The 12851-nt window shown below is 40.6% G+C and overlaps 1 protein-coding gene across 1 annotated transcript in view; it reads left to right on the top strand.

Moving 5' to 3' along the window:
* TCF25 (TCF25 ribosome quality control complex subunit) overlaps window positions 1-12851 on the top strand; it is a 722186-nt gene that overhangs the window by 466409 nt on the left and 242926 nt on the right. The window contains exon 13 of the mRNA XM_085639175.1: window positions 1502-1589. Within this exon, the coding sequence (XP_085495301.1) occupies window positions 1502-1589 (88 nt within the window). The remainder of the gene's footprint in view (window positions 1-1501; window positions 1590-12851) is intronic.

The following is a 12851-nucleotide window of genomic DNA, read 5'->3' as shown; positions in this document are numbered from 1 at the left end:
CAGCACTTAGACCCTTGCTCTGACATAGCACAACAGCTAGTATGCTATTTGTTACACTTCAAGAAATCCTGTCTAGCATATACTTCCATACGACTGCACCTTGCCGCAATTGCAGCTTACCTACAACACCAGCCCCTTATCCATATGCTGGTCATTAAGGCTTTTATGGAAGGATTAAAGAGAATACTTCCTCCACTGGCACCACCGGTGCTATCATGGAATGTAAATGTTGTATTCACTAGGGGAAAGTCTACACCTTTTGAGCTATTACATTCCTTCCCATTACAGTTCCTGTCATGGAAGGATTCGTGAAATACATAGTCTTGCCATAGCGGAACCTTACTTTCAGGTTTTCCAGAATAAGGTGCCACTTAGGGCATACCCAAAGTTTCTTCCATCTTTTTCACCTTTTCACTTAAATCAGACACTTGATCTTACGGTCTTTTTCCCAAACCCAGAGACAGTTGCAGAAAGAGCACTTCATTCACTTGATGCCAAGAGAGTGCTAATGTATTATTACATTGATGGGACCAAACCTTTTAGGAAAATATAACAGGTGTTTGTTGCTTTCTCAAACCCTAGAAAGGGGAACACATTCTCCAAAGCAGGACTTGCCAGATGGATAGTCTAATGCATACAGATATGTTACATAAAAGCCAAATGAACATTATCAACAGTTTCACAAGCACATTGTACTAGGAGGAATGATGCTTTTCTGGGTAACATCCATGTAGCTGACATTTGCAGGGCAGCTACATGGACAAATCTGCACACATTTACTTAGCACTATTGTGAGGATGTACAAACAAGACAACAAGGTCTTGTTGGCCAAACAGTTTTACGAACTCTATTTCAGGCATCTGCACCATCTAATGCCTAAAGCCACTGTGAAAGGAGAACTCCTTTACAGTCTATGCACAGCATGTGTTTCTGCAGCCAACACATGCTACCTTGTAAGCATCTGTTCGTAGCGTGCAGTGCTGCAGAGTCACATGCACCTTCCTGCCTCCCTGACAGGCATTCCCTGGTATCAAATTTAATGGATAATACATTGTATGTGTGTGTGTACACACACACACGTGTACACACACACATGTACACACACACGTACACATAATGCTTGTTAATGTGTATATCTTCACTAGCTCCATCCTCACTCGTTACAATTTTGTGAAAAAGTGAACAATCTGCCAGTGGATCCATTGACCATGAGCATTCACTTAAAGAGAAGTCTCCACGTCAAATCAGCAACAAAACACTTCTTCAAGAAAAAGAAGCTGTAGAGTCCGAGCCCAACACTAGATGACAGGAATGCGCACAGCATGTGAATCTGCAGCACTACACGGTATAAATAGATGCTTACATAGTAAGTAACAGTAACATACTCCGTTCTGGCACAAGCAATGCATTGTGGGATAGTGCCACTTTACAGTTGTCATTGGTAACATAAGGAGTTGGAATCTGAGGCGTATGGTGTTGAATTATAATGTTTTTATTTCAGTCCTGATGCCTTTGCTGGATAGCTGTGGGGTGGAGCCAGATTCTACTGTTGCTAATCATTCCTTTTTCGGAGCATTAGCTCAGATAAGGTAAGTCACCAGCCCGTCTGGTAAAGTATCTGACATACTTACTGACTTAGGAGGCTTTTTTTTAGAAAAATAAAACTTTAAATAAGATATATTTGCCCTAGCCCAGTATTCTAGACAGAATGTTTTGAAAGCTGATCTTTGCATTTCTGAACGAGATACACAGCCTTCCTGTGAAAACTGGAGAAATAGCATGAGCAGTTAGTTTAATTGATGAGCACGAAATATTTTTGCAGCATAATTACAATTAACTATTTTATTTCTCTAAAGGGTTTGTTATCTCTAAGAATGCATATGCATTGATAACATATTCATTAAACCTGTCCTCCCCATCAAATAAAGTTGTTTAGAGTTTGTAAATGTAAACCTGTTAATTTAACCTTCAGGCTCCCAAAGTATAGCAGTCCGAACTTTCATATCCTTTTGTCTGTTGTACATGAGGTGGGACAACCTTTCTCCATTGATATTTTTTATTATCATGGTGTCTTTGAGCTCTTAGAAATCACTAATGCAAACATTTGTCAAAATCTTGATGTTTCACAAAGACTGATTCCTTTTCCCTATGTCTTGCAGCAGACTGTAATGCCCTAGTTTTTTGGTTGAACGGACTCATAACCCAATTTTCTTAACTTTACATCTGCCTCTCCTTTCCAGAGTGGTGGCTAGCTTCCAACAGTCCCCAAGTTAGTATTTAGATTTGGACATTTGCACTAGAAACTCTTTCTCTAACTTAATGGTGCCTCTTGCCAACCCTACTCTGAGGGAAGGGAACCCTCATATGCAGCAGTTTCAATCGCCAAATTGTTCTGTTCCTTGACATAGGTTTATGGGCTCACTTACAATTTGTCATGCTTTCTCTTCATTGTGAGTGCTCCCCCTTCTGCCTTAAGAAGCTTTTTGCATTTTTTTTTCTGTGTCCCTCTTTAGATTCAAAGAGGACTAACCTGGCTGATCTACTCAATTGCACCTGCAGCTTTATGGCCAACTTTTTCAAATATCTGGGATGAGATTTTCTTCAACTTTAAACAGTCCCATAAAAACTTATTAAAAGCCCATCTATTCTATACTGAATTTCTCACGTTCTGACTCCCAAGCAATTACCATGAAGCTTGGTCTTTTATGGAAGTGCATAACAGTGGAATGCTGTTAAGATGCACCGATGTAACGAGTCCATTAATATAAATGAGTGGACTTCAATTTCATTTTACCCAAACCAGCCAGGATCCCTACAGGCAAGGTCTTCATCATCACAGTTCTGTTTTAAGAGCTCAATTGAACCGCCAAGTGAGCTAATCCGAGGCTATAATGCATCAAAAACTATTAATATTGAGACTTGAATCTGTAGTCATAAATAAAGATGGACTCTACTTTTAGGATTGACGAATTGTGGTGTTTTAAGAGAATGTGCAAGGGACTACACGGGAGAGCATTGAACACCTTTAACTTTATTAATTCATTGATTAATTTGGGTGTACTATGGATTACTCATCTAGCACGCGTAACCAACTGAATGGCTTCTTGGACCTTAAATAACAGGTATTACAGTCAAGATATTTTTCCTTTAATATGATGAAAGCCTGATAGCTTTTCTGGGGAATAAACCTGTGCTGTGTTGCTTTCATACTACCTCTTTGCTAGCAAACATCAATCCTCTGGTCCAGTTTTTAGAACCATGAGCCACTTTTAAGAACAACAAACATTTGCTACTCACCTGCCCTCTAATAGACACTGGGGGCGGGGGCGAGCTTTGGGTGTAATTAAAGCATTGTATGGTACTGCACTGTCATTTACAGGCACCTCATTTTCCATTAATATGGCCACTAACTTTGCACAGACATACAGTTTTACTGACAAAACTATATCTCACACAAAAAATAATGTGTGGAAATCGGGTTTCTGTGAATATTTATCATTTTTGCATCACCAAGTAAAGTGTCTTGATTTGTTGGGATCCTACTAAAATCTCTCCTTCCAGCACACTTCAGAATTACAAAAAACATGCTTCATTTTTGCTTTTCTAATTTCTGAATGCATACAATTCAATTTGTCAGAAGACATAAACTGCCATTTGACCTCTTGTGTTTCAAGCACTGGCAAATGTGGCAAGATAAAAACAGAATTTAAAGGCATCTTTATTTATTGCTTAGACTTTCCCGACTCACCAAAAGTCGGCCTGGTCGCTACCCACAATTTGTAAAACTCTGCTCTTGCCTATTTTACTTGCCAACATGTGTATGCCTAATATGAAGTGCTATCCGTGCTCTAATGACCTTAAGGTATACTCCTTCCGCATTCACTATATCATTTCTGTAAGTCTCGGGATGGAGCATAATTAACGGGATCGCAGTGGTGGTTACTAAGACTTTAATGCCCTGCTTGAGATGAGCAATGGAAAGACTGAGCTTGCAGAAGTGTAAAAAAAAATAAAACCATGCAGCAATCCTTTTCTATGTAGGCACCCAGGATCTACAAGACCACCTCAATGCTGCTCTAGTTTAGGAAAGACCTATAGACTCCTCTTTGTAAAGAACACTACATCAAAGGGCAGCTACATCAAAGATACTTTGGCTCCCAGACTCCAGTTGCCTCTCCTTTAACTTGTTGACTCTGTTCCTGCCCATGATTCTGTACAGCGCTCCTCTGCCTTTTAGCTTGGTTCATGCTATGCAATAATATATACATACTTTCATACAAATCTTCGGATGTGGTACTCTATGAAGTGTTTAATCTACTAATACATTTTGACTAAATCCTCAATGAGTGACTTCTTAAAATCTCTCTTCCGAAAACACATTTGAAAGACTTATCTAAGGTAACATTTTCTTTTTCTCTCCTTTCTTATAAATACCATTTGTATACAATCTAGATCAAAACATTATCTAGACTGTTAGGCCATATTAGCTTCTCTATTAGAAGTAATTAGAAGAATTAGGTAGTCGCTTAAGGATGAATTTTTAAGGTTCATCTGAGGACAGGCAGGTTGCTTATTCTCTGTTAGTAGCTATTGCCCTGTCTCTTTTGGGAAGGATAGCAAGTTGTTCATTCATTTATCTGCAAACCAAAGACTGAGGTCTGGCAAGGATCTGTATACGTCTTGTTGTAGCTGCTTAGCAGAAGGATTTAATTGAATCCTTCTTCTGATCCCTTAGAATGTTACAATCTTGGAAATTGCCTGTTAAAATAATGTTCAGGCTCCTCATTTGCATCAGTCTGTAGTAGCATTAGAATACATGAATTGATGTACATTGAAAAGCTTTACGTTATACAATCTTAATTCATTGTCAAGATTACAGCTAGGACAACTAGTTATCCGCCTCAATTCAATGTAAATACCAAAACCGTTAATCACAGTACCAGTGCTTTTGTAATAATGTCATCTTTAGTCCAAAGGGATGTTTACACAGCATCACACTCTGTCATTGGGTATTAGAAATAAGATGTATATTAATCACAGTTGTCATGCCAGGAAATTAGAAGTAAAAACCTTACATACAGAGAGAAGGTGAATCAACTACATCTGAATGAATCTATTTATGGGTTATCCAACTGCTTCACATATGTTGACTATTACCTTCCCTGTACATCAACAGGTTTAAGAGAAAGGAAGATATATGTATTTATAAATGTTATACGTATTGATAATTGCCTAATTTTTTAAACATTTACTACTCCTAGGCTAATCAAAATGTAATAGTTTCTACACTTTGCTGTAGTGAAAATGCATTCAAGATTATCCGCATACATCTTCTATTTTAACGCTGTTCCTCCTAGTTTATGAATGACAACTACTTGCAGTTCATCCAATAATGTAAAATCTCAATAAAAGAGGTGCAAGAACATACCTCTGGTTCTAGCCATTTGTTGGTGCTACGCTAGGAGAGAGATGATTTCTAGGTCCTGTTAAAGTATTGATTTACATTTCATAGCATTTCCCCAAGGGAGCCCTTCATCAACATTATCTACGGTGCCTCATTAGTCCATTAATCTACAAAGTATACCAATGAGTGTAACTTTGCCTCCTTCAGTTTTACTCACTATGGATGCATGACATCCGCTTTATCAATAGCTAAACGAAGTTTCCTAAAATCTTTTGATGTGATTAACGGGAAATAGATTGATTTTTCTCTACCTTATTGTGTTTGTTAACTCAGAATGATTTTAACAAAGGTTTTCACCTGTTTGTCCAAGTAGTAATCATCTTCTAATTGGTGTGCTCGGACATTGCGTATAATATTTTATCTTTAATATACATGATCCTTTTAGTTTTAGCTCATCTGTAAACCATGTTAATGTGCAAATTATCTGCTTGGTTTAGTGCAGTCTCACCCAGCTGTTTTGTATTGCTCAGTGATGTTGTTCTATCATAAATATAATTTGTTTTATCACTATTTGCTAATTTACGTTCCTTTGGAATAGATGGAAATCAAGCTATATTGGATATCTTCTAAAGTAACTTATTGAAAAATCAAATTTTTATAAGTTGTTTTAAGTGTAGCCGAAGTTATGAGTAAGCTCAGTTAGTAGACTCTTTTGAGAAGGAAGGAATTCAACAGATGTTATATTAGTTAGTTTTCAGTTTTTTAATTGTCAGTGTAGGCTGCAAATTCAAGAATATTCCATGTATTGAGAATATTAAGTCTACCTTCAGAAATATAGAGAATATCAAATGATCTGATTAAAGAGCCCAATAGTTCGTATTTTGGCTGTCGTACTTTAAGTTAGGTCATATTCTTGCTGTCTTTTCCTGAGGTATTTGTGGCAGTACTGTCCATGCCCCCTTATGGTGTGTCTGATATAAACCAACTTGGAAAGAAGTATCCCCTGCTTGAATCAGTAGTTTATCTCGCTCTGATGTATAGGGCTAATCTCGTCTGGGAAAGTTGCTAAGCATCCTATTCTCCTTTCAGGACATATGGCACGATATATGTGGTCTACATTCTCATATTATATGTTTTATGGTGTTATGGCTAAGTACCATTATGACAAATTGAGTACCAGAGGAAGTGGTTAACCATGCCTGTCAAAGAAAACTTAAATAGATTAAGCAGTTTACTAGCAGTAATAGGGGATGGGCCCTCCACTGTAGAAGTTAATGGAAACTTGCTATGCCAGAATTGTTCTTGGTTAGATTATAGAAATTGTCAGAATGCATATTTGTACACAGTTGTAGCAAAATTTATACTCCTACATTTTTCAGCCTTTAGCATTTATTTTGGAGGATGATGGTGGTAATTTGTTTTTCTTAGAGCTACTTGGACTGATGTATCAAGATGCATTTAGTGATGCCCTCAATTACTCATCATTAAGATCTTGTTTTAACTAACATATCAAGAGCCTTTATTGCTGGTCTGCCCTTTCTGTAATTCCAAAGTGCCCTCAGGGTGCACAAAGTGGGGGCACATGCCCATTGCGCTCCCGGGGCACTTTTCATAATACGACTCCTGTGAAACCAATAGTTATTCCTGCTAATTAAGTGGCTAATCAATTTTTTGTCAGTCTTTTTTGAAAAGGCTATTTTTATAAATGTATATAATTTAATCGGAATCTTTTGGTTAAACAAACATGCAATCTACATAGTACTTGGTCATATGCACACATCTTCAGTCTAGAGAAGACTCCCCATCATATGTATGTGGAACATGTGAAATTAAATGATTTGGGGAGGTGAGTGGGAGACAGACTTTCCGCAACTTATAACCTTCTAATGATTTACGCTTTGTGGAATTTCTCTGCAGATTGTCTGTGGTACCTGAACTTCTCCAGTATTGGATCTTTCATAGATTCACATGCCTGAATAATCGCCGTTGTCGAGGTGGGAATCCCATAGTAACTTCTATAAAAGTAGTAAAAGCTATACTTAGGCTACCATGCAGTGGGAAATCACTGCCATATCCTATCCACATTCTTTTGTAAGAAGAACCAAAGTTGAAACTATAACCAATCAAATGCCAGCACCCTTTAGAACACTCCAGAGAGCGGTGGAGTCCCTTAGATATTCTACCAGACATCGTGTGAGAGGGAGTCCTTCTGAACTCTTCTCAGCTTTTCTTCACTATTTTGCCATTTATTCAAAACCTGTTACCAGAATGTTGGAATCCTATGAAAAAGGTCTCTTCAGATCATGTAGATCTTGTGGTAAGAAGCGATTGCATGCGGAAGACTCACATAAAGACTGCATTTATTACTTACATCCTCATCACAAAGTTAAGAATTGCAAGATTTGTAGAACCTTCTCCACTAAAACTTTGAAGGATAGAGAAGGAAGCTTATTAATCTGGCTACAGAGACTTAAAAATAAATCTGATGTACCTTCTTATGAAGAAGGCAGTGTGAGCTCTCAGATTTCTCTTCCATCCAAGAAAAGAGAAAGGTCTCAAGAGTCTCCTGAAGGACACAACATTTTTGAAAAAAAAGCATCATCATGCTTCTACAAGTTCCTCAAAAAAGGAAAAACATGCGATTCCTGCTGAGTTGCATTCTGATCTCTCTACTTCCACCTTTTTGGTGGTGTGAAAACCAAAGAAATCTTCCTCAGACTGTTCATTACCAAAACACAAATCAGCACAAATCAGACTGTAAATCCTCGTCCTCAATGGACACGTAGTCGATACGTTCGTCAATGAGTAAATCACCAACGAGGGCAGCTTCAGCACCGATGACGGTGGCTTCATCAATGCATGTGCCCGCTTCGTCGATGACACCAGTGCGGCTGGTAACTCCGGCACTGTCGGCGACAATCCTGCCGGCGACCGTCAAGCCTGTAACACCGCCTACGTTACAGGTTCCATCGACTATACATTCGTCAGCATCTATACCTCCGTCGACAACCTCCTTGCCAACGACTATACAACGATGACCAATGTCTCTGATTCTTCTACTCCTACCACTTCTGTGTCGACGACCACAGCATCATTGAAAGGTCACTCCACCGGTTCCATAGCTCTTCGATGACTCTGTGAAAAAGGCCTTCATCTCTACTGCTCTCACCAGTCTTTCCCTTGTCGACGTTCTCGGTGACTAAACCATTGACGAGACAATTTTTACAAAATCTTTCCCTGGTTTCAACATTGCTACCAAACTGCATACTGGATGCGCAGGAATCCTAGGATTATGGACTTTTTGGCCAAGCTCATAGCCCATCAGAGCTTAATGTTAAATTTCAGGAGGATGAGGATGATCATGAGGAAATGTATTACGCCTAGGATTACCATCATCAGCTCTACATGCAATAAACATAAATGGACACTTATCATGAACCCATGGTTCACCTCCCAGCTGCATTGATTCAGGACCTACAGGCAATGCTTCAAGATTATTGCACATGCTTTCCTCCTCCTGCAACAGTCTTACCAGCGTCTTCGCCTCATATACCACCTCCTACGCCTTTGATGTCACCAGTTTCAAATGTAGCTGTGCCACCGAGACAGGATTATGATCATAATCAGGACGACGTTCGTGAGGAAGGTGAACTTCCAGTTGCCCATATGCCAATCATTGAAAGGGATGAATATTTAATTCCCACACCTTCCCCTCCCATTCTTCAACTAACGATCTTGCCTCCGGAGGACATAGCTGGTTTTCATGCCTTGATGAAGAGAGCAGCCTCCAGGTTACAACTTCTCATGCAAGTTAAACAGTCTGACAGTTTTCTTTATGATTTTAAGGACCAGTCCAGGAAGTCTGTTCGATCAATTCCTATAGTTGATTATGTATGGGAGGAAGGTGTGAAGATTGTGAAAACAACATCTTCAGTGCTTGCAGTCCCTCCCAGGATGGACAAAAAGTACAAAGCTCCAGATGACACTCCAGCTTGTCTGGTAGGACAAAAGAAACCAGATTCAGTCATTTCCCCGGCTGCGCAGCGCAGATCCAACAATCCTTCTACGCCAGTTATGGCTGTACTTGACCAGAAAGGGAGGCGTCTGGATTTTATTAACGAAAGATTTACCACAACTTCTGGCATGACAGTTCGAGGGGCCAATTCTTTAACGATTCTGGGGTGGTATGATCGCAAGATGTGGTTGGATACCTCACCCTATTTATATCTCCTTCCAGAAAATAAAACGCAGGAAGCACGAAACATACTTATGCAGGGAGAAAAAAATGATCGATTCCGCGATGGATGTAACATCACTCTCCTTTCAACAACTAGCGGCTGTCACCTTCTTTCTCCCAAAAGTACAAAGCAATATTATAGATATGCCTTTCGATGGCGATGCGCTTTTTGGTAAGCACATTTTCAATCCAACAAATCCGATACGGACACGGCCAGATCCCTTGGGTCTCTACAGTTTAAAAACAACCGTTTAGAGGTGCCCGAGGTAGAGAAGTCTACTCCTTTCGGGGAGGTTACCAGAAATTTCATTTCTTTCAACTGTACCAGTCATTTCGCCATGCCTACCAACAGCACCAGGCCTACCTTGCTCAGCCAGCGGCTACATATCCCAGACAACAGTCCAGACGTCGACAGCCATCACAGTCAAGGGATGCTGTCTGAAAACAATGACAGCCCAGTACCACTTTGTCTTCAGCCCCTCTCCTTTCTTGGGAGCATGCATCTCTCTAAATTACCACTAATGGCAACATATTACTACGGACCGGTGGGTCATGGATCTTCTCAAGTATGGCCATACGTTAGTGTTTATGGAAACCCCTCCTTCTCATCCACCTCTTTCAACACCTTCAACACATTTACGTATGCTGAAGCAGGAAGCATTTACTATGCTGCAGAAGGGGGCGATAGCGAGAGTTCCATCTTCTCAAAAGGGAATGGGATTTTATTCCTTGCTTTTTCTAGTAAGGAAAAAGTTGTGAGAATGGCGTCCCATTCTGGATCTCAGGCGACTAAACAAATACATGAGACAAAAATCTTTTTGTATGGTCATGTTGCAGGAGATACTGCAAATGCTCAATCATGCTGATTTCATGACCAGTCTCAATTTGCAGGTTACGTATTTCCATGTCCCTATTCACCCCTTGCACAGAGAGTTCCTCGGTTTCACTGTAGGAGAAGAGCACTATTTGTTCAAAGTCCTGCCATTCGGCCTATACTCAGGCCCTCGAGTTTTTACAAAATTCCTTGCCTCAGTAGCAGCACATTATCGGTTGAAGGGTCTTCAACCTTTTCTGTATTTAGACGACTGGCTGGTAAAAGCTCCATCTCGTCAACAAGCTTTGGAAGCCACATCTGACTGCCTGCACTGTTTCCTCTCTCTGGGGCTCGTCGTCAATTACCATAAATCCCACCTTTCTCCAAATCAAAGGATAACTTCTCTGTGAGCAACACCAGACACGTTATAGGACAAAGCATTCTTGTCAATAGAAAACAGATGATAGTAAGCCTGGCAAACAACTTCCTCAAAAGAGAGTTTGTTTCTTTCTGTCACCTCTAATCTTTACTGGGCATGATGTCCTCTGCCATCCTTTTAATTCCTTGCCCCCATCTCCGAATGAGACCGATTCAGAAGCAACTGGACAGCCTATGGCTTCAGGTCACCAGATCGTACGACGATCTGGTTCGGGACACGCCTTCAATGAATAAAGCGCTTCTTTGGTGGCAGTCCTCCAAACACATCTCCGAAGGGCTAACTTTCTTATTTCCAGTTCATCACTTTATTATCACCAAGGACGCTTCTCTGGAAGGTTGGGGAGTGCATTTACAGCAGCTTCAAATCAGAGGCAGATGGAGTGTCTCTCTATCTCAAATGCACATCAACTTTATGGAGTTATGCGCCATCGCTCTAGCACTTCAGTCTTTCCTTCCAAGGATACGAGACTCTTCCATCCTCATACGGACAGACAATACCACCTGCATGCATTACCTCAACAAGCAGGGTGGTACTCGATCCCACATCCTGTCCATGGAAGGGGAAAAATTATTGGACTGGGCACTCTTGCACCGCATTTCAATCAAAGCGGAACATTCCCAGGGAGTGCAGAACAGATTTGCAGACACACTGAGCAGGTCCAGCCAAACTTGCCATGAGTGGGAGCTAAATCAACCGATTCTTGATCACATCTTTCACCAATGGGGCAAGCCCAGTCTAGATTTCTTCATTTCTCGAGAAAATAAGAAATGCCGGTTCTTCGCCAGCAGGGAATCTCAGAGAGGGTCATGGAGGAATGCGTGTGCAATAAAATGGCCAGGGACCGTTGCTAATGCTTTTCCCCCATGCCCTCTAATCCCCAGGATTCTCATGAAAATTAAGGGGGAACCGTGCCGGCTGATTCTCATTGCTCCTCGCTGACCTCAACAGCAGTGGTTCATGGAGCTCTTGCCTCTCTCAGAAGCCAGGCCTTATCGCCTCCCAGCAACACCAAACCTGTTGACTATGAACAAGGGCCAGGTTCTTTATCCATATCCTGCGTTTCTCCAACTGAATTCATCAAGTTTAAACATCTAGATCTCCCTGAAAATTGCAGGGTAAATCTTTCCAGGGCAAGGGCTGATTTTACTAACCAAACCTATGAGTTAAAATGGATACGTTTCTGTGTTTTGTGCCCCCAAAATAAAGTTCATCTGCTTGACTCTTCTCCTGAGCAAATTTTACCCTACCTTCTCTCTTTGGCGAAATCAGGATTGGTATATGCATCTATCAAAGTTCACTTAGCTGCCATATCTCGTTTCAGACGTACTTCTAACTCTTCTTCACTCTGTTCTGCAAGGATTGTGAAGCAGTTCATGAAGGGTTTATTCAGGGTATTTCCTCCAATCCAAACCCCTCCTTTGGAGTGAAGTTTCAACACCTTTCTTTTACAACTCATGAAGTCACCCTTTGAACTCATTCACAAAGCAGAACTCAAATTAATCACGTGGAAACTCGGGTTACTGCTAGCCTTCACTTCTGCCAGAAGGGTTGGTGAGATTCAGGCCCTGTTAAATAACCTTTCTACACTTTACAGAGAAGTACGTCCTTCTTAGAACCAATCCACGTTTTATTCCAAAAGTTCCACCCAAGTTTCACCTAAACAAACCCTTGATTCTATGAGCCTTTTTTCCGAATTCTTCTACGCCTGCTGAAAAAGCACTGCACACTTTGGACATCAAAAGATGCTTACATTTTTATTTTCAAAGAACTAAAACAGTTTGAAAGACTGACCACTTGCTGGTGGCCTATGGTACTTCTAATCAAGGTGCAGCAGTCACTAAAGCATCTGTGGCATGGATCGCTGCAACAATCTAGCTCTGCCATATTAAGGCAGGCAAGCCTTTTCAACGCAGGACTTAAGCACATTCCAGAACAGCAGTCTCTACTTCTGCTGCTC

This window comes from Triturus cristatus, chromosome 12, assembly GCF_964204655.1.
Source record: "Triturus cristatus chromosome 12, aTriCri1.1, whole genome shotgun sequence".
Lineage (NCBI taxonomy): Eukaryota > Metazoa > Chordata > Amphibia > Caudata > Salamandridae > Triturus > Triturus cristatus.
This window is presented reverse-complemented; position numbering and strand designations above follow the sequence as displayed.